The 23,080-nt window shown below is 43.7% G+C and overlaps 1 protein-coding gene across 4 annotated transcripts in view; it reads right to left on the bottom strand.

Moving 5' to 3' along the window:
- Positions 1-23,080, bottom strand: part of LOC310772521 (pleckstrin homology domain-containing family A member 5-like) — a gene marked incomplete at its 5' end in the record, with an annotated part of 483,802 nt that overhangs the window by 34,867 nt on the left and 425,855 nt on the right. For 3 of the 4 annotated variants that reach the window (XM_083632350.1, XM_083632349.1, XM_083632352.1), the window contains 7 exons: positions 2,890-2,933; positions 4,800-4,908; positions 5,268-5,369; positions 5,982-6,128; positions 7,434-7,514; positions 7,679-7,741; positions 22,183-22,302. In XM_083632350.1, coding sequence (XP_083488476.1) covers positions 2,890-2,933; positions 4,800-4,908; positions 5,268-5,369; positions 5,982-6,128; positions 7,434-7,514; positions 7,679-7,741; positions 22,183-22,302 — 666 coding nt within the window. The remainder of the gene's footprint in view (positions 1-2,889; positions 2,934-4,799; positions 4,909-5,267; positions 5,370-5,981; positions 6,129-7,433; positions 7,515-7,678; positions 7,742-22,182; positions 22,303-23,080) is intronic. The other variant, XM_083632351.1, reaches the window with a different exon arrangement.

Raw genomic sequence — 23,080 nt, 5'->3', positions numbered from 1 at the left:
TAATTAGTGATGATTAGAGTGAAGTATCTGGTATCATATGGAACTAGAAGACCTAAAGCCCCACACACAGCTCTGCACCCGATGTGCCGTTAGGTTTAGTTCACACAGGACGCAGAGCGTAAGCAGAACTGAAGCTTGAAGCAGGCACAAGCTGAACGTACGCCTTACTGTTCACACAAGACGCCTTCTCTTTTCCTCTCAGCGCCTACTCTCGCGCCTTGAACCCGCCCACAACTCCCATTGACTTCATGCCTCACAGCTTCACGCGTCACGTTTGGAAATTCGGCGTCAATCCTGAGTGATCGCTTCAGCGTGGCGTGAGCGTGGCTTCGGCAAGGCGTCAGCGTGGCGCACGCGCGCGGGTGGTGTGAATGCCTCCGCCTGTTAACAAGGACGCCTAAATGAAACTTGTGGGTTCAGCGTAGTTAGATCTTCGGTTGAGCGTTGCTTCAGCGTACTGTGTGAACGGGGGCTTAGCCCATAACATCTCACCTCTTTTTCACAGCTTAACAGCCCAAACGCACCAGACGCCTATCCTACGCTGAAGCAACGCTGAAGCAACGCTGAAGCAACGCTGAAGCAACGCCTCGCAGAGGCAGTTTCATTTCGGCGTCCTTGTTTTGTTTTTTGTTTATATTTTATTTTACAATTTTCAGAACATAGGGAACAAACAGGCTCAGACAAAATACAAAACAAAAACAAAAACAAAAACATACATACATCATCAACATTCCAATGTTACCACTAACCAGCCGCGTCAAGTGCTCATGTGCTTGTAAGAGTTGTGTGTGGGATCCCACGGAAGGGGTCCATAAAAAACCAGCCAGGCGAATCACCCGTCACTCCTAACCTCGTCTAAGTAGGCAAGAAACGGGTCCCAAATGATTGAGAATATCTTAAGCGAATTGGTCCTCAGGAACCGGAAGGACAGAAACCATGTCCGTCAGCCACAGCTGAAAAGAAGGTGGAGAGGGGGACTTCCACTCCTTCAGAATGAGTCTCTTGGCGACAGTCATCCCCTGCGTCAGAGACTGTTGCACAGCCGTAGGGAGGAGCAGAGAGGATTCCGAGCAGCCGAAGATGGCGAGTTCTGCCTCCGGCTGAAGAGTCATTTGGGCATCATCCTTGTTAACAGGGGAGAGCGATCACACCGGCCTCATCGAAGCGACGCTGCACGCGTGCTGCAGCAAAACTTTCGGCGTCTGGTCTAGTTTTCACACGAGCACCCAGGCATGAAGTCAATGCATTACATTACATACATTATATTACGTCATTTGGCAGACGCTTTTATCCAAAGCAACTTACAATAACACATTTTTGTCAGCAATAGAGCAATCAACTATGCAACACAGTCTATGACAGCTACAACTTCTGAAGAAATTGTGGTAAAGTTTAGTTTTAGTTTTTTTGTTTTTAATGAGAGAGAAAGATGTTAGTTCAAGAAGGGGCTGAGCCCCCGTAGCGAAGGAGGGGCGAGGCATCCTGCACTGGTGGAGGAGCGGAGGGAGCAGTGAGAGGTTTGGAACCTGACCATAGATTGTAGGTACAGAGGAGCTGTCTGGTGTACTGCCCTGTTGGCCAGTACCAGTGTCTTGAATTTGATGCGTGCCGAGATGGGAAGCCAGTGAAGGTCCCGGAAGAGGGGAGTGACATGAGAGAATTTGGGTTGGTTGAATACCAGACGGGTGGCAGCATTCTGAATGAGCTGAAGCGGTCGGATGTCAGCAGCAGGTAGGCCGGCCAGGAGCACGTTGCAGTAGTCCAGGCGAGAGATGATAAGTGACTGGACCAGGAGTTGCGTCGCTTCCCTCGTGAGAAAGGGACGGATTTTGCGGATGTTGTAGAGGGAGAACCTACAGGAGCGTGCTGTCGCAGCTATGTTGGCTGAGCAAGACAGCTGGTTGTCAAGGATCACCCCAAGGTTCAACAATGCAAGTTGTGACCGGCACAGGGCAAAACAGAGCGAAGCGGGGAGCAAAACAGAGTGCTTCTGGAGTGAATGGCAAGGCTCCTGCTCAACACTGCTCAATGCTTCCGTGACGCGCTGCTTCTGAGATGCTTTTGGTGTGAACCAAGCGTAATGTTGATAGCTATGTAATAACCCTATCACTCAACATAGTGTACAGTATGTTTTACCAGCACACATGGGGGATTTTGGTGGCTGTATTTTCATGACTTAACAGGTAAATTAACAAACAGGACAAGTTCCCCAAATCCAGGAGTATATAGTCATTAATATCACTACTACTACTACTCCTACTACTACTACTAATAATAATGTAAGACTAGTTTCCAGTTTTCCAGACTAGTGTCCAGTACTGTTTGTTGTCAGTTGAAGTAAATATGAACCCTGACATTGTTTTTACATTAGTCACTTCTTGTCCAATAGTTTAGGAAACTAAATCTACATTTTCCTGAATATTTCACTACTATGTTAGCATTAATCTTCCCTCACCACTAATCACAGTCACAGATCAAAACTGTACTATTGATTCAGTCGTTACTCAATTCCAGACTCATTAGCAATATGTGACAATGGAGGTGGATGAATATAATTGAATTGATTTGACCTATCATCAAAGTATTGTTAGTCTGACAAACTACAATACTACATAGTATTTAGGAGGTAAATGAACTTGTTTCATTATGAAGCAGTAAGACATTTGTTAAACTATCTTTTCAGAGTAATTTTCCAGACACTGGTTACTACAATAAAGTCACAAAATCATTTTCTCTTCAAAATAAAAGACATGTCCATGTTTTTCAGACTCACATACAGTAATTGTAGCCAGAAGCCAAAGCCAAACCAAGACCAAGGCAGATTTTAAAGTGCTGAGAGTGGGAATATAATGTTAAAAATGTGCTGTGTGGGTTCAGGCTGTAGCGTACCTCGTTCTTCTGTAGGCTGGAGAGCGGTTTGGAACCAGGGAAGCCTGTTGAACAAAGGGAATACAGACATGAAATTCAGTTTAGCATGGGGGCTGAAGGAGGTTTTCATAACCCAGACACTGCAAAAACATTTCTTGTCATGTACAGCCTTTAATGTATTTATAGAGTAGACTCAGGCTAACCTGACTCTGCCGCCCCCATCAGGTTAGACTCAGGCTGCAGCTACTCAAATAACTCCCAACAAAACATCAGGTGAAACCTCCATGACGCGTGATTTCTAACCCCACATAGGATAAGCAATAACCACGCCCTGTGGCGCCGGGATTGGCCAGGAGCAACACTGGAGGGCACGCAGCCCAGCGATTTCATGAACCAACTGAATAGCTCTTGAGAACGGACAGCGATTTCGAGAGCGGACATTGAAATTAATTATGGTCACCTACCTTCCTTAGCATAGTAATAATAATAATAAGTATAATAATTGTAATCTACACAATGTACACAATCTACAAAAACATGCAATAATATAAACGGTGTTGTGTTCACGTTCATAGCTCATATAATATAATGTATCATATCGTTAATTTCAAGCTCAATTCTTACCCAGAGAAAAGGTACAGCACTGAAAATGTAACCAGCAATAATTTTTTAAACATCTTTATTTTAAAAGATGAAAAACCCCAGGTGCTTTAGTCCCAAGCTTCAATGCTCCTGGCCAATCCCGGCGCCACAGGGCGTGGTTATTGCTTATCCTATGTGGGGTTAGAAATCATGCCTCCATGACACTCATCCTCTGTCCTATAACATCCAAGATGGCATAAGGGATAGTTACATCAGATCCTAGATAAATTTGCAATAATTCGGGGCGGCTGTGGCTCAGGAGGTAGAGCGGGTGGTCCACTAATGGCTTTGGATAAAAGAGGTAGGTGGTTCGATCCCCCTGGCTCCTCCAGTCTGCATGTCGAAGTGTCCTTGGCACAGACACTGAACCCCTAATTGCTCCCGATGGCTATGCCAGCACCCTGCGTGGTAGCTTGCCATCTTCTGTGTTTGAATGCGTGTGAGAATGGGTGGATGTAGGCACCATGTAAAGCACTTTGGATAAAGGTGCTATATACTGTATGTAACGCTTTCGGGCGTTAGGGTGCCTACCAACACGAGGGTCGCAGGTTCGAGCCCTCATGTTACCTCCGGCTTGGTCGGACATAGATACAGGCACAATTGGCCATGTCTGTGGGTGTGAAGCCGGATTAAGGGTATGTATCCTGGTGGCTGCACTAGTGCCTCCTCTGGTCAGTCGGGGCAGCTGTTCAGGGGGAACGGAACTGGGGGGGGGGGGGGGGGGGGGGGGGGGGGGGGGTGTAGCGTGATCCTTCCACACGCTACACCCTGCCAGTGAAGCTCCTCACTGTCAGGTGAAAAGTAGAGGCTGGTGACTGCACATGTATCGGTGGAAGCATGTGCTAGTCTACAACCCCCCGCAGCAAAGACTGGGAGAGCAGGGGGAATTGGCCAATTACAATTAAGGAGAAAACAGAACCAAGAAGAACTAATTAAAATGCTTTCATGCAAGCCATTTTAGTTTCCTAAAATTGTAAAACTTCAATTTTTCTGTCTAAAATGGGAGGGGGGGCATCATGACGAAGAGACACAGGACATCATATGGACAAATGTGCGTCTTTGGTTTCATTCCCGCCATAGCCAGTGTGTGTCCATCAACAGACTGTCAAACTCCCCCTCGCCCGCTGTGTGAATCAGTCTGTGAAGGTGGAATGTCAGTAGGTAAGTAACTTGCCCGCTGTGTGAATCAGTCTGTGAAGGTGGAATGTCAGTAGGTAAGTAACTTGCCCGCTGTGTGAATCAGTCTGTGAAGGTGGAATGTCAGTAGGTAAGTAAGTGCACAGCCTCACCGCCCTCGGTGCTCCTCTGAGGTTTACTCTTGGCCAGAGCTTCCATCACATCCTGGATCCTCCACAGCTCCTTCTGGATCTGGACATGCCGCTGGCTCGGAGGCTCTGTCTGAGGACACACACGCACACACGCGTGCGCACACACGCGCACACGCACACGTGCACACACACACACACACACACACACACACACACACACACACACACACACACACACACACACACACACACACACACACACACACACACAGGTGCATTTAGACACACAAAAGCATGGAAGATCATAGATTTACACAAACAAAATGGACAGTCTCAGACTGTCCCCTGCAAAAAAAAGCATCCCCTGCACATTCGTAGGGGGTGAGAGAGAGAGAGACAGAGAGAGAGAGAGAGAGAGAGAGAGAGAGAGAGTGTGTGTGTGTGTGTGTGTGTGTGTGTGTGTGTGTGTGTGTGTGGGGTGTGTGTTACCTGGGGGCTGCCCAGAGCCTCCAGCTGCTCCAGTAGGTTGGACTTGGCCAGAGTGACATCTGCCTCCAGCCTGTCGTAGTCCCTCCAGGAGCGCTCCAGCTCCTGCAACCAGGACACACACCAACAATGGGGTTATATGTGTGTGTGTGTGTGTGTGTGTGTGTGTGTGTGTGTGTGTGTGTGTGTGTGTGTGTGTGTGTGTGTGGCGTGTGCGTGTGTGCATAAGTTCATGTGTCCTTGACTTGTGTGTGTGCAACATCTGCTTCCAAACAGAAATCCGTTCAGGCTCTCTACCTTTCTACCTCTTTAGTGTCTCTTTGGTTCCCATTTCTATTGTGTTTTCCTAGCATTTTATTTTGACCTCCACCAAATAGGTTCTGTTTTCAGTGTCATTTGTCTGTTGTTTGTTTGTCTGTCAGTAGGATTAAGGAAAACTTACAGGGCCAATTGTGCTGAAGCTTTGTGGAAGGAAGGACGTAGCATCGGGCCAAGGAAGAACCCGTTAAAGTTGGGAGCGGATTGCCCTTCTAGTTACTTTACTATCTGTTATTATTTCCTTACATCTGCTGCACTCAGTTTAAGTTGGATGAGAATATGAGCCAAGTGTCTGTGCTAAATGTGAATGTCTATACCTTGGTTGTGCCCATTGTGTGTGTGTGTGTGTGTGTGTGTGTGTGTGTGTGTGTGTGTGTGTGTGTGTGTGTGTGTTCTTACAGTGTTGACTCTGGACAGCTCTCGGCAGGTGCTGAGCAGTCCATTCTGCAGCACGTCTCTCTGCTGCAGCAGGCTCTGAGCTGCTGAGGAGCTGCTCTGTTCACTCAGCTCCTGGCTGGCTGACAGCAGGGCCGTCTCCAGGGTGTGCTGGGGAGGGAACACACACACGCAGACACACACACACACACACACACACACACACAGGTGCACGCACGCACACACGCACGCACAAACACACATAAATGTATATAAAATACACAGAAACAAATACATATCGCAGTACATAATTACATAACACACAATTAAGTACATAATTTACACTACCAGTCAAAAGTTTGGACACGCATCTATCGGTAACACTTTATAATAACGTTCAGTTGTAAGTCATTGATAAGCCTTTAGTTAATGATGAACTAACCATTTACAAAACATGAATATACATTTGTAGATGATTAATAAATGTTATGCTAACATAATACAAATGTGTTGTAAGTCATCTATAAACCTTTAGTAAATGAAGTGTTCCTCACCTGTTGTAAATGATGTTTAAATAATTCAATTCATTTACCAGGCTTTCTGCATCCCCTAATCTAAAGTGTAAACATTCATGACACATAAATGTGTTTCATACAAGGGGGTAGCTTTGTTTGTCAAAATTGGAGCCAATGCGGAAGTGTCTCTTTGCCTGCAGGGGGCGACCCATTAGTTTGTGGACTTCTGTTTTTAAGCCTCATGTATGGCCTCAGTAAACACTTTCCTAATGTCTTCATGGTCTCAATCACTAGTTTCAGACTATGTTGTAGTTGCAGACTATGTTTTGGGGCGTGATTGACAGGTCGCTTGTCCACTGATCAAACAGCTCGCCGATCACGGACCAATAGCAGGGGGTGCTCTGTGGGAAACCCCTGGACTTGTGTCAAGAGATCCAAGATGGCAATGGCCAAAATGCCATACGTGAGGCGTCAAAAAACAGAAGTCCACAGACTAATGGGTCGCCCCCTGCAGGCCATTCGAAAGAATGCAGGTTTAAGTGCACTTCCACATTGGCTTCAATTTTGACAGAGCTACCCCCTTGTATGTAACATATTTATGTGTGATGAATGGTTTACACTTTAGATTAGGGGATGCAGAAAGCCTTGTAAATTAATTGTAAATGATTTACACATCATTTATAACAGGTGAGGAACACATTTAACATTTATTAATCATCTACAAATGTTTTGTAAGTGATTAGTTCATCATTACCTAAAGGCTTATAAATGACTTACAACTGAACGTTATTATAAAGTGTTACCCATCTATCTTTATTGTTAATATTTTTCACATTTTAGGATAATAGTCAAGACATCAAAACAACACAAATGAAATTATGCAGTGACCAAAAAAAGACACACAAACACACACACACACACACACACACACACACAGACACACACACACAGACACACGTACCTTCTCTCTGTGTAACTGCTGTAGTTTGTCTTCCTGCATCCTCACCACCTTGTCCTGCTCACACAGTCTGCTCAGCTTCGTCTGAATCACACACAGACACACACACACACACACACACACACACACACACACACACACACACACACACACACACACACACAAATGTATTCAGAAACATCCAGTGTGTACCAAACATACAGAAAGAGAGAACGCTTGTTTCAGGCTGGAGTGTGTGCTCGTCTTACGTCGATGTCCACCTCCTCTGTGCGTGGGACGTACGAGCCATCTCTGAAGTCATCTGGGCTAACCTGAAACAAGAAGTCATGGTCAGAGCTGGACAGCAGGGGGCGACAACAACCCATCTGATAGGAACCGCACCAGCCAGAATGGATATGAAGAGTTCAATTCCATAATGCTACTCGCCCGTTTTGGGAACAAATCATTCCCTGAAGTCTGATTAAGGGAAGGCTCTGCCGATTTACAACCCACTTTGTATCATTACAATGTCAGTAATTATCCAGATGGGCAGCCTTTACCTTGTCTTCATGTTTTCCTGCACAGTGTCAGACGCAGAAGTGAACTCGAGGGCAGCTGTTCCAACTACAGATTGTTTCTTTTTATTTTTTCTGTATGCGCACATCCATGGAGAATCACATCGAGAGCCTTAATGAGAGTTAATGACCCATATCAGCTGGTGGGGGCGGAGTTTCGGCAGGCAGACGAACAGAGATTTATCGGTGCTGAAAACATAATACAGAAGGTAAACACTGTCCATCTGCTTTATATTACTGAGATTATAATGATACAAAGCGTTTTGAAAATGGGCAAAACCTTAATTTAAGTGTCAGTATTTCATCATCCAAGGACCTAAAAGTGACCTAAGTGACGTACTATATTTTAAATCAGTGGTTCTCAGACTTTCTCACATCAAGGACCCCTAAACTGACACAAATTAGACCACGGACCTCCATTTGATAAGACTTTGTCCCAGGATCCCCCATTTGATTGCTTTTTGATGTTTTATTACAGAAAGAGTATGAAACCCATAACCAAAATAGTCATACATTCTGTGACTGTCATTGTGCTACTTATGGATGTAATTATTATAAGCTATTCCCATTTTTTCTGGGGACAGCATGGAGCCCCTTCAAGGACCCCCGGACCTCACTTTAAGAACCACTGTCTTAAATAAATACCATCATTAATTGTACATTTGTAAATCGCTAATAGTAGAGATCTCATTTTGGAAGGAAACGCTTCACACGGCTCCCACTGATCACCCCAGAGAGAGAGAGAGAGAGAGAGAGGATGAAGGGATGAGCTCTCCATGCGTTCTCTCTAATCCCGTTTCCTTTTCCCAAAAACTCTCTTCCACCACAGGTGTTATATAGGGGGCTTACAGTGAGTGAAATGGCCCAAGTGAATGGATAACAAGCAACACAAAACTCCTCTTTCACCTCACCGCTGAATACTTCATCGGTGCTCTTTAATATTAAGAAGAAGTTGCAACTCCAGTCCAGACACACACGCGCGCACACACACACACGCGCGCGCGCGCACGCGCACACACACACACGCGCACGCGCACGCGCACGCACACACACACACACACACACACACACACACACACACACACACACACACACACACACACGCCTCCAATTATAGTAGTAGGATATTGATCTTTATTGTGTGTAGGGCTGGGTAAAATGACGATACCAGTAGCCTACCAAAACCAGTGCCATTAAAGTGATACTGATACCAATAGAGTATACTTCATTCAATACTTTGTGTGTGTGGCTGTCTGAACTGTCAACTCTGTCACATACACCGCGCTCGACCTCACCATCAGAGACTGTATGGATTGTAGCTCTGGCGGCCAATCACACGTCACATTAAACGAGGGGTTCCCAAACTTTTTTGGCTTGTGACCGTATTTTGACGTCACAAAAATCTAGGGACCCGAGACATTTCAAATTCCGGTAGACCACCAGTAATATCATCAGTGACATCATCAGTGATGTCACATTTATAGGGCTGTCAAATAATATTCTATATTTGAATATATATTCGAATATAAAGATGAAAAGAATATTCAAATATGAAAATTAATATTCGAATACATTATTATTATTTTTTTTTTAAGTTTTTGTTTTTGTTTTTTTACATTTAACCAGGTAAAAAAAATGGCCAAGAGGGCAACATAAAAACATACATCGTTTGCCTTGTTATTTAAAAACATTACAAGGCTACTACTAGTAAGCTACTACTGTATTACTACTGACTGAATAAATATGGGGGGGGAAACAATGTATGTTGATTTTTCAACATATACAACATGTTCAAATACATATACCAAGTAGTTATATAAGCTCTCTGGTTGTATTGTTTGCTTTGCCACGCACACACGCAACATTTATATATATATATATATATATATATATATATATATATATATATATATATATATAAATATATATATATATATATATATATATATATATAGCCTGAGAGGCTAATAAAAGCTACATGTTACAGAGTAAGCTGACTATCAGTACGTTATTGCACGCATAGGCCTATCTTTACATTTAAACGTATAGCAAAAATAAACAAATAGAAATAGAAGTAGGCTATGTCAGTGTTTTCCCCTGAACAGTTGAGAAAGTGGACACTGTAAATAGTTGGCACTGTGAAGCTGATACAATTCAGGTGGTGGTAATGCAACATTTAAGGATGCCGACCGCCATAAAACACAGAAGAAGAAGCTCAGAGAAAGGAAGTGCTGTGGGGTTGCAGCTGGTGAAAACTGTCTATACATATATATATATATATTAGTATTTGAATATATTCGAACGAATATGATTTGCTTAGACAGCCTATGTCACATAATGCTTATTTTTCCCTGGAGAATTCTGACTTTAATCTAACAATTCTGACTTTATTCTCAGAATCCTGATTTAAAGTTATAATCTAAAAGATTTTCATAAAAACTAGAACGACCGCAACGCGGACTTATGCCTCTGCCATTAACTCATTCTTGAGTCCAAATCGCCATTTGAGGCAAATTGGAAGAAATTCCGTCAAGGCGCTGCTGAGATGTTACGTTACAGAGCTTGGAAATTGGGTGTGTGAGGTCACAGTGACCTTGAACTTTGACCACCAAAATGTAATCAGTTCATCCTTGAGTCCAAGTAGACGTTTGAGGCAAATTCGAAGAAATTCCATCAAGACATTCCTGAGATACCGCGTTAACAAGCTTGAAAATGACATTCGAGAGGTCACAGTGACCTTGACCTTTGATAACCAAAATGTAATCCGTTCATCCTTGCGCCCAAGTCGACGTTTGAGCCAAATTGGCAGAAATTCCATCAAGCCGTTCTTGAAATATTGCTTCCATCAAGGCATTCCTGAGATGTTGCGCTAACAAGCTTGAAAATGGCGTTCGAGAGGTCACAGTGACCTTGGCCTTTGACCTTTGACCACCAAAATCTAATCAGTTCATGCTTGAGTCCAAGTCGATGTTTGAGACAAATTTTATGAAATTCCGTCAAGGCATTCATGAGATATCGCGTTAACAAGCTGGAAAATGGCGTTTGAGAGGTCACAGTGACCTTGACCTTTGACCTTTGACCACCAAAATCTAATCAGTTCATGCTTGAGTCCAAGTCCATGTTTGAGACAAATTTTATGAAATTCCGTCAAGGCGTTCCTCAGATATTGCGTTAACGAACATCGTACGGACGGACGTACGGACAAGCCGGATCCATAATGCCTCCGGCCTGGCTATTGCTGGTGGAGGCATAAAAGAAAAGTCACTCACAATGTTGGCTATGTCGAATTGGATGAAGCCTTTGCAGTATATAGTGACATTATGTAACATTACACTGTTTGGATCTCACATGAAATTACCACCCACCGCCATAGGTGGGTGGTAATCTTAGAGATTATCACTTTAAACTCAAAACAAACAAACAAATCGCAAGTGACCCTAATCATCTTCGGTAATATTAAATTGTGTGTGGTGTAAAACTTTTTTTTTTAATTTAAGAAATTTCAGGCGACCCTTTTTGAATTCCAGCCTTCCCCACTTAGGGTCGCAACCCTCATTTTGGGAACCACTGCATTAAACCGAAGAACGCTTGCGGTGATTGGCTGTGAGAAAAAATATACAAATAGTCTATATCTGTGTACAAAAAGGATCAAATAAAGATATTGTTTTCCTGGAGAAGTTTCGATACTACTTGGTACTGGCCTGGATTATTTCGGTCGATCCCTAAAGGTATTGGGTACCGATACCCAGCCCTAATTGTGTTTTGTGTTTGTCCACTATTTCAGAGTGAGTATTCCCATTGATTGCTACTGCTTTTCAAGTTTGACGCTAAGTAATCAGATTATATTCTTGTTCTCTTCTGTAGTTTGTTTCCTCTCCTCCCGCCTCTCCATAGTTCACTCTCTCTCTCAGCCTATGGCAAAGTCAAACCTCATGACAGTCTGCTGATCTTCTCTGGCAGACCTTGAGATAACCAGGCTAGACACAGGCTAAAAGTGGAACCCAACACACGCGCGCACACGCACACACACACACGCACACACACACACACACACACACACACACACACACACACACACACACACACACACACACACACACACACACACACACACACACCACCTTCACTAAACTGGGGGAGACTGACTCTCACTTTTGACATCTTCACTTCAACAGAGCCCTGCTGGCCCGGCTGGAGGTGGAAGATGAGGGCAGACTGAAGGAGATTTTTCGCAGTCTGGCGTAAAGTGATAAAATTCTCTGACAATTCCCCTGACTGGACTTTTCCGGCGAACATTATTATGTTCTGTTCCGGCTGGGAATGCAGTGAGAGGGATTGCGGAGGGATTTCACAGAACGTTAAAGGCAGTTTCAGGCTAACACATCACAGCTGGTCTTGATCCTGATTGGCTCTCTTCACTCAACAATGACTAAAAGTCTTCCAGTCAAAAGTCTCCACTCTGCAGGTTTACCTCATTTTAATTGAAGGAGCTTCTGCTATTGGCCAATCAGGATCCAGTCTTCGTTGCAATACACCCTTTTAACTAAACTACATGTATTGGAGAGCATTATTCTTATATGAAAACAAAATCAGGAGAACTGAATCAAATGGGCCCTTTAGGACAAACATCAAAAAGGGAAAACGGAAGTACTGGTTTGGCATTACCAAAGAGAAAGCCGACAATGAACAGTGCCATTATGAAGACTGACAATGAGAGGAGATCTCCATGGCTATGAAGTGGTGAGCCATGAGCCATGCACTCGCTTCAGGTCACTTCCAACGGAATCAAACAGAAAGTGATGACATGAGATGTGCTGGAAGCAAAACAGGTTGATATATAGTTGAGATAATGTGGTGATGACGCCGGGGTAGAGCTGTGGACAGAAACGGACGGACTGACTGCATCCAAAGTAGAAAAACAAGAGGTTGATGGTGAGGGGGAGGTGTGGATACACAGCCACTGGACTACCAGGACCAAGACTGGCTCCAGTCAGCTCCAGTTCAGTCAATTTAGTACACAAGTGTTAATTTATGAAACACCATACGTTTGGACACACCTGATTGAATGTTCTATGTTTTTCATTCTCTAACCTCCATTTTGAGCTAAAGGCTTTTGCTTAAATGATTGACATGTGTTTTTTAGACAAATATAAATAGTGAAGTTGATCCTATGTATGAAATTCTGGTAACCCTTTATTTTACAGGTACCCTAGTTACATATGAACTATTTGTAATTACACATGAACACCAAATGTAATTACACAGTAATTACCAATAGTTCTAAATTACGTTCATATGTAGTTACATTGTAACAGACCTGTAAAATGGAGTGAGTCTGTTCAACTGTAGTTCATATGTAGTTACATTGTAACAGACCTGTAAAATGGAGTGAGTCTGTTCAACTGTAGTTCATATGTAGTTACATTGTAACAGACCTGTAAAGTGGAGTGAGAGTGTTCAACTGTAGTTCATATGTAGTTACATTGTAACAGACCTGTAAAGTGGAGTGAGACTGTTCAACTGTAGTTCATATGTAGTTACATTGTAACAGACCTGTAAAGTGGAGTGAGTCTTTTCAACTGTAGTTCATATGTAGTTACATGGTAGCGGACCTGTAAAGAAGCTCCCGGCTGGGACAGAGATTGCTAAAACCCAGTGGTGGATTCGAACCACTGAATTTCTGACTGCAAAGCAAGCGGCTTTAACCACTCAGCCACAAGGGCTTTCCAAATTTTATGGTGGAGTTTAAGAGGATAACTGTATGTCAGTCAGATGTAGTTGTCACTTCCTAGCTTTGTTATTATACACAGAGACTTGGGGGAAAATATTGATACTTTATTTAGTTGTAGGTATGATTTTGTCCAGAATTCCAATACAAAAATTCTAATAAAAGTATTGTAGATATAGAGGTAACAGTGAAACTATAATCAAAATAGCCATTCTTCTACATTCTAATTGTTAGCTTATTGTAAATGAGTCATTTCCCCATCAATTTCCCAATTTCTCAATTTGTTGGGGACCCAGTCAAAGCCCCTCAAAGACCCCTTTGGTCAGCAGACCCCCGGATCATCTCTCCCCAAAGTCTATACCCCCCCCCCCCCCCCCCCAAGTCTATAAATCCCCTAATCCGCATAAGGGGGGAACTCCCTCCTATTTGCTAAATAAATTGTATGCACTGTGCTCTAGAAACATTTAGTTATATTTAAAGATTTGGCACAGTCACACTGCAGAAATGCATTCACATTAATCAATATTGCCTGTCTTTCAAGCTACAACTAACACAGTATCAACATTTTCCCCCAAGTCTATGCTTATAATAACAAAGCTAGGAAGTGACAACTACATCTGACTGACATACAGCTATCCTCCCAAACTCCACTAAGAAAGTTGGAAAGCCCTCGTGGCTGAGTGGTTAAAGACGCCTGCTTTGCAATCTGAAGTTCAGTGGTTCAAATCCCCCACTGGCTTTTAGCAATCTCTGTCCCAGGCCAGAGCTTCTTTACAGGTCCGGTGCAGGTTACAGGTCCATATGTAACTACATATGAACTACAGTTAAATAGACTCACTCCACTTTACAGGTCTGTTACCATGTAACTACATATGAACTACAGTTGAATAGACTCACTCCACTTTACAGGTCCATTACAATGTAACTACATATGAACTACAGTTGAATATACTCACTCCACTTTACAGGTCTGTTACCATGTAACTACATATGAACATCATTTATAACTATTGGTAATTATTGTGTAATTACATTTGGTGTTCATGTGTAATTACAAATAGTTCATATGTAACTAGGGTACCTGTAAAATAAAGGGTTACCGAAATTCTTTCCAAAGCCTTCCAAAGCAGGCTACTTTTAAGGAATATAAAATATGAGATAGTTTTGAATAATGTAACACTTTTTTGGTGCTGCATAATTTAATTTGTGTTATTACAGTATTATTAGCTTTGATGTGTGCCCAAACTTTTGACTAGTAGTGTACAGTAGATTTCCCATTTTTGGGAAAATTATAAATCAATTTTACTGATTGGGAATTCAATTAATAACACATTGTTGTTGTCAAGTGAAAACCTTGCAATTCCAGTTTTGGCGATTTCCATGTTTTAACTTAAATTGAAAGATTACACGTTCCTCTTGGAGTTGAGAAAGTGCCATGAAGGATGGCTTTACCGGTAATCAACCCACTTTGTTCATATATAATCTCTGTATTATAAGCAAATGGGCAGTGTTTTTCCTTCTCTCTGTTTACCTCACAGAGAAAATGCTCCTGCTACTGTCTGCAGAAACTCTGCCCCCAACAGCTGCAAGTCATTAAGGCTCGTTAAGGCTCTCAATGCAATTATCTGCAGATGTGGGCATACTTACAAAATAAAAGTAAACTATAACAGAACTTCCGCAGCTCCGTTGTGACGTAAAACGCATCGGAACGGAGCACTTTGGCAGAGGAGGAAATGGGAGATCTCCATGAGGAAAACACAGAGAGAGGTAAACACTGTGCATGTGCTTATATTACCGAGATTATTAATGATACAAAGTGGGTTGATTACCGGTAAAGCCATCCTTTAACGCTTATGAAAACTTTTAAAACCTCATGGAGAGGTTTTCACCTGACAACAGCGATTATGTCAAAAAGAGTGAACTGGGACAAAGCTGTGTGTTTCCCTGCCGGATGCTGAGTGGAGCCAGACCCGCCCAGGAGCTTACTTGCTGGTAGAGTTGCGGTCTCGGCGCCGAGTTCTCGATCATAGTGTGAATCATGAAGATTAGTGGGTCGTTCTCCTTCGTCTAGCGGAGCGCCAAGGAGAAAGAGGAGACAGTGGCATGATAACACAGCAACACGCCTTGTCTGAAGGACCAACCAGAATGGCTGCATGATAACACAGCAGCACAGCAGACCTTTTCACAGCCAAACAGTCAGATTCTATAATGCAGGATCCTCTAACCTAGAGGACACATTTAGATGGCGGCCGTGATCAGGGTCTGCCTCTGTGAACTGTCCACAGGTTGTGTTTTCCTGCGATGACCTCAGCAGTCTGACTCTGAGCCTGTTGTAACACAATCTTAAAGTCGAGCTGAACCCTTTTTTTTTTTTTGTTCAAATACCTGGGTATTCAGTGCACCTATTTATTAACTCATTGAGTGCCAAGGACGAGTATGTTCGTCAATTCAGATACTAACGTAGAGTGCCAAGGACGAGTATGTTCGTCAATTCAGATACTAACGTAGAGTGCCAAGGACGAGTATGTTCGTCAATTGCGTTTTTTGACGGTGGGACGTGGATCAAAGCCTCAGGCATCTCCTGTACAAATATTGTAGTTATTGAAGGTGTATAACCGATTTTACGGACTCATTAGGTGGCAACAGTGCTCTCCAGATTAGAGAAAGGTCCGGAAAACAGCAGGAAAAAGCCCCGTGATGAAAGAGAAACCGGTCATGCTGCAGCCAGAGCCATATAGATTGCTCTGTCTGGAGCTGACGTTGGCTGCGAACAGCAGTCAGTCCGCGCCCACAACTGAGCCCCTCTGCCTCTGTCTGTCTGTCTGCATAGTTTCTCCACACGATTAATCGCCAGAAAGGCAGCACCCGACGCCGAAGGGCCAAACCATTCTCAGCAGTCCAGTTTGGCATTTCCGTGTCGCGCTGGGAGCCGGCGCACAAAAACAGAGCGCTCCGAAAATAGACTGGGTGCATGAGGCTGTGTGTTAGTGTGGGGAGGAGTTTGCAGCTGAGGGGGGGATAGGGTGGTATGGCACGCAGGGCACCACACAACTACACCACGTCACTACATCAGAAAATATTAGCTTCAGACTCAGTGAATGTGCTTGAAATGCTTCATTTCACAAAAGGCGGAATATCTCAGCTTCTAATTTGAAACGTGTCTTTTTGCTCAAAACAACCTATCTTCTCCAGCTCATAACTAAAGAACGGAAAATGGTATCAATAAACCTTTTTTTGCAGATGATAGAAGAGAGTCTCATCGTTCTTTGTGCGTGTTCGGTGTTTACATAGTAATATCACACAATATTCTGTGGGCCTCGAGAAATCACTGAAAACGCTCTGAAACTCTGGCACTGGGAGCGTCCGTTCTCCAAAAGTGGCTGGCACTCAATGAGTTAATGTATGCCAAAAAAAAAAATCACAAAAATGTAATTTCTTTAGTTTTTCACACTTTTTCACATCAAAAGTTCATTTTTCAAGATTTCATTCATAACAGTAATCTACAGTTTGCTGACGTCACATAGTACTATCAAATTTCTACCCCATTTCAACCAATCATATCACGACCGATCACGACATGGCAGCTGTCAATCAATCTTTATTTCAGGATAATTTTCTCTTAAATGAAGGAGAAAATGGCGCCTAGTGTCTGTAATCTGGCAGAATTTCTAGCCCATAAACTAACTACTAACTTGGTCAATTGTATGTAACATACAAAATAAAGCAAACGGTAATGTCTAAGAATGCAAAGAAATGTAACTGGCTCGTTAAACTCGCATTCCAGGATAACGTTAGTTAACGTTGTTAAGGCCGAATTCAGACCCCGGCCCCTCCGAGATTCCAGGCCGACAGTGCAGCCTGTCGGCTCCGCACCACACAAAGGCAGCTGGCTGCCTGCGGCTCAACTCGCATAGCTCCACTAACCTTGCGTCACCAGGCTCTTCCTGAGGAGAGCGCCACAACAAGCTGAATCCCCCTCGATTTGGGGGCGGAACACGCCAGGATTGGCCAAAGCCCAATCCAGTCGCCAGAAATGTCAAATAAAAATAATCGACATGCTACTGTACTATGGCCCGCCTCTCAACCTGTCATCTCAGACAAGTTATGTTTTCAGTCTGAAACGTGACTCCGACCCACGCTCCACTTGGGTTCCGTTGGGTTAATTTCATCTTTAATGAGATTCCATGGGGAAGATGCACGTGTTAACGCTAACGTTAGTGCCAGTGCATGTTGGGACGGATAGCAAATGCTTGCTGATGTTTTAAAGCCACAACTACATTACCTGCCCAACCAGCGGGTGTATATTACAGTGTACTATAAAATAAATTGAATTTTTATGAAAATGTTTGCACCTTTGTGTGTACATTTCTGCTTTTAGAAATCCTCAAAACAACAAGAAAAGCTGAGGAGGGCAGAAGAAAAGCAATGTCAAACAAATGCATTCAATTTACTTAATCAAAACAATTTTTTTCTTTTTTTTCCAAGTCTTTGTTTCCTGTAATCAACTTATGTCTCTATGCAAATGCAGTTTTGACATTTGCAATACCTCTCAGCATGGCTCTGTTTGCCATGCTACTCGCGTCTGTCTTGATTGTACAAGGCTGACATTTCAGTAATCAGAAAGGTTGAGTGTCTGCAGTCTGCACTCTGCAGTAGGGTACATACAATAACGCTGAAAGTGATGTTTAATACAGCGTCTAGCCATATGGGTACCTTACAACAGCATTACTGTGGTAGCTATCTGTCTATTTATCTATATCTGTCCTTAATTTAACCAGGCAGGTCAATTATGGCGGGCCTTCAGAAAGCACTTCACTCCCTGAACTGGGTGGCAGAGTTTGAGAAATGCTTTAGGATGCCTGTCAGTTTTGGTATAAGAAAGGAACCATCTTCTGCAAGGATCTGTGAGTCTCAGAAGACATTTCTCACCCTCACTTTAAATCAAACTGATGAATAGCGGTTTATATTCAACAGATTAACAGAACCATGTCTATGCAAATGAGCTGGTAGTGGTTGCATCTCACCCCTGTGGGCTAAACCAGTTTGTCTCAGCCAAATTTCCATTCCAATCAAACACTCAAGCAGCTGCATTCACTAATGAGCTCCTCCTGTCTGGCTGAAGGTTTGGAAATCTGTGACATCACTCAGCTGCTGTGAAGTTGAGTTGGAATCTAAACCTGGCTGCAGACTCTTGGCTGTGGGGGGCACAAGGTTGAGACCTGCTGAGCTAAACCCAGTTCAAACCATGTTTAAACCACAGAAGTGTGAACTGACTAACTTCTATTCAGACTTATCAAGCTTATTTTGCTAGTTCATTTATTCTTTTTCTAAGGATAATCTGTAACTTGTTTCAGGACATTTACTTGGTAGAAGTGAAACTTGTAGAAACGTTCTTGTTTCAAGATTTTCTTCATTGTTTTATGATTACTTTTTGAAATAAATATGGCCTGTATTTATAGGGTGCTTTTGCAAGTCTGATGGCCGCTCAAAGTGCTTTGCAGTACGTCTAACATTCATGCACCGACGGCGTCTGCACCATGCAAGGAGCTAACTAGCTCGTCGGGGGGGATTCAGTGTCTTGCTCAATGACACTTCAACGTGCTGCCCGGAGGAGTGACCCTGGAACCGGGAACGTTCCGATTCCCAGACGACAGCTCTACCTCCTGATCTGCTGCCACTGGCATACATCAAGTGAAATTTATTGAAAACAGCAAGATTGTCTGCCAGTGCAGTGAGATAATTTGACTGAACTGAAAATATCATGAAATCAGCTTGATAGGTCTGGAAACAAGATAAAAAATCACTCGAAACTTGTAATTTTTTTGCTGTGTGGAAACTTAGGTACAGATGGCGCTCAGACTAGATGGACCTGTGCGAGGAGACAAAGAGGTGTACACCAGCAGTGGTAAGCAAGAGCAAAAGAGTCAGAAGAGAAATAGAGGCAGAAATAGATGTAGATAGAAACAGACTCAAAATGCCTGCTGGCTTGCATACAGTATGTATGTATTTGTTGGCTAATTGTCTGCTTCCAAGAAGTTGGTTTTGTTTTGTTTTGGAAGCAGCTGGGGACAGAGGCAGAGAGGAGCAGAGTCAGAATTCCTCACCTGGCTGTCCAGGTAAATAAGGTTCCTCTGCAGGTGATGGGAAAGAACCTCAGTCTACGGTAGCCGCAGAAGGAGAGAAGAAGTCAGAAGTGGTGTTTGGTAAAGATGGACAGAAGCAGGATGGAGAGATGGAGTAGAGAGGAAAAGACAAGAAGGAAGGGATGATGAAAGAGACAGAGCAGTTGATGTAAGGAAAGTAGAGCCCGACCGATATGGGATTTTTGAAACCGATACCGATTTTAGGGAATAAAAAATTACCGATACCGATAATATCGGCCGATATTTTTTTTTATCGTCAAATGTTTATCCCCCATTAGTGCTAATCCCCCATTAGTGCTAATTTTTTATTTATTTATCCTGGTTGCTGCTCCACCCTCTGCCGATCTGGGGAGAGCCGAAAACTGGCTCCATGCTTCCACATGGGCAGTTAGCCAGCCGCTTCTTTTCACCTGACAGGGGACATAGCACGTGGGAGGATCACGCTATTCCAACGAGTTCCCCTCCCTCCGAACAGGCGCCCTTAACGACCAGAGGAGGCACCACATCAGCAACCCTCAAATATCAAACACTTGACAAAGATATGATTGAGTTGACATGAATTGAAATATGTGATGTAGGCAGGATATTTTACAGCTTATTAATAAACTCAATGCAATGAAACAGTAAACTTAACTGGGAATTTAATAATTATAAATAACTAGAAATACAAAAACACAATAGAACAAATAGTTAAGAAAAAATATCAAATATACACAACATGCTGTCCATGCTGTCTATAACTTACATATATATATATATATAAAAAAAAAAAAAAAAAAAAAAAAAAAAATCGGCACCAAATATTACCGATACCGATATATCAGTAATCGCCAATATCGGCCGATAATATCGGCGGGCCGATAATATCGGTCGGGCTCTAAAGGAAAGGTGATCATTTGAGAAGCAAGGCTGAAAAATTGATAATGTATAATTGTATTGTGATTTCATAGTCAACATAATGCAAAAAGTGCTTCCCAAAATTGTCAAGACTAGTATTTGTGATTGGCAATCATGAACTCAATGGCAAAATAATCAGAATTTTATAATTTTACCTACAATCATGAAGCACACACAGGTCAGGTGCATAGATAGTGCTTGAGTAAAGCAGAGAAGTTGGCTCCACTGAGTCGATACTGAAATCTTACATTCATAACATGACTCCTCATGCAAAATGTTAAGTTGCCATTGGTACAGTAAGCATACACATCCTGCAAACTGAATCAAACAACCTTTTATGAGGTCAACTCACAGAACATGCTGCACTGGAATCCTGCATCGCAATCTTAATTGGAATACCAGACATACTGCACATTTACATGCATTATAAAATCATTTCCCAAATAGTGCTGGACTGACCAATCATCTATTTTATCACTAATCAGGTTCATACAAAAAGAAACGCAAACAAAACACACTAAAAGACACAGGGGGTTGAAAGCAAACCAGTGCTCAGGATGTGGAGCACAGAAGCAGAAACAGATCCGCTCATAACGTTAACGCTGTTCGATGCATCCGCTGGGATGCATACTCTCCTGGCTCACAACCACACTGCAACATCAAGCCGTCATGCACCGACAGGAGCGGGGCGATCATGCAAGCACACGCACGCACGCGAGAAAGCCCACTCAATTCCCAACACTCAGATGTACACACACACCCGACAACCCAACCGATTCTGACTCCCACCTCATCAAATACTGCAGTTCGGTCAAGACCCCTTAATTGGCGTACCCCTTTTTCGTCATTTTTCACGAAAAAGGCGGCGTTGAAAAATATTGAGAAAGGTTGCATCCAGTGGTCCTGACGAAATGTCCTAATTTGACGAGTGGGGTCCACCCGCTATGCCGACCACCCGCAATGCCGACCACCTGCAATGCCGACCTTAGGTTTAGGCGTGGGGGTGGGAGAGGTTAGGTTTTGGGTTAGGGTCTGGGGGAGGTTAGGTTTAGGCATGGGGGGAGGTTAGGTTTGGCGTGGGGGCTGGGAGAGGTTAGGTTTTGGGTTAGGGTCTGGGGGAGGTTAGGTTTAGGCATGGGGGGAGGGAGGTTAGGTTTGGCGTGGGGGCTGGGAGAGGTTAGTTCCACCGACACGCTGCACGCCGCCTCGCTCAGCTGGTTCTGCTTGTGGGCTATCGGCATTGCGACCTGTCAGCACTGCGGCCTGTCAGCACATAGACGCGGCACCTGACGAGTTGGGAGCGATAACGTGTTGGACAACCCGAGCACAAGGAGGCTCCCTTGCACACGCACAAATCCACACGGTTGGGATGCTGACCTTGGGAAAGCATAGATGCGTGCATGCACACACACATACATGGTGCTGCTGACCTTGGCGTTGGGCCCCTCCATGCCCAGGCTCATAAGCTGAGTTACAGTGTGCTCCCGCAGGCTGTGGAGCTCCGCCTGCTGCCGGCGGAGCTTGATCAGCAGCAGGGTCAGCTCCTCCGGCTACACACAACAACACAGAGGAGAGGAGAAAGAAGAGCGGCCACTCTCTCATCATCAAAAACACACAAGGCAGAGAACAAGAGTGGCCACACTCTCACCATCAAAACAACACACAGAGGAGAGGAGAGAAGGAAAGCGGCCACAGTCTCACCATCAAAAACATACAGAGCAAAGAAGAGCGGCCACACTCTCACCATCAAAAACACACAAGGCAGAGAAGAAGAATGGCCACATTCTCACCATCAAAAACACAGAGCAGAGAAGAAGAGTGGCCACACTCAAAACACACAGAGCAGAGAAGAGTGGCCACACTCTCACCATCAAAAACACAGGTGTCCCCCAATATTCTGTACTCAGCCCACTCCTCTTCATCATCTACATCCTCCCCCTCAAGGGCAGTTTAGAGTACAGCGATTTATGATCACCCAACGAGCATCGCTGAACGTCACGTTACGTTCCATTCCGACTCTCTAGCACCTTCCTATCCCTATTAGTCCATGGGCCAAGGCAAAAATCGGTACCAACGGTAAACGGTAGATCCAACCGTTTTCAGCATGTAGCAACGAGCTAGCATTGTTGATGTTGTTGTTTCACAGTGGGACAGGCATTTGAGATAGACAGATTCGACACAGAGGGAGTGGAAACGAAATCCATAAATGGTCGCCACCAGTCAGTCAGAGCGGGTTGGAGCATGCATGCAGGGAGGAGGGTGGAAGATGATTGTGATGCTGCAGACGCAAAGTGCCGCTGTGTGTAAATTCAGCTCGAGCAGGACCCT

Source organism: Poromitra crassiceps (genome assembly GCF_964638095.1).
Source record: "Poromitra crassiceps genome assembly, chromosome: 2".
Taxonomy (NCBI): domain Eukaryota; kingdom Metazoa; phylum Chordata; class Actinopteri; order Beryciformes; family Melamphaidae; genus Poromitra; species Poromitra crassiceps.
The sequence above is the reverse complement of the archived record's forward strand: the minus strand, read 5'-3'. Positions and strand labels throughout refer to the sequence as shown.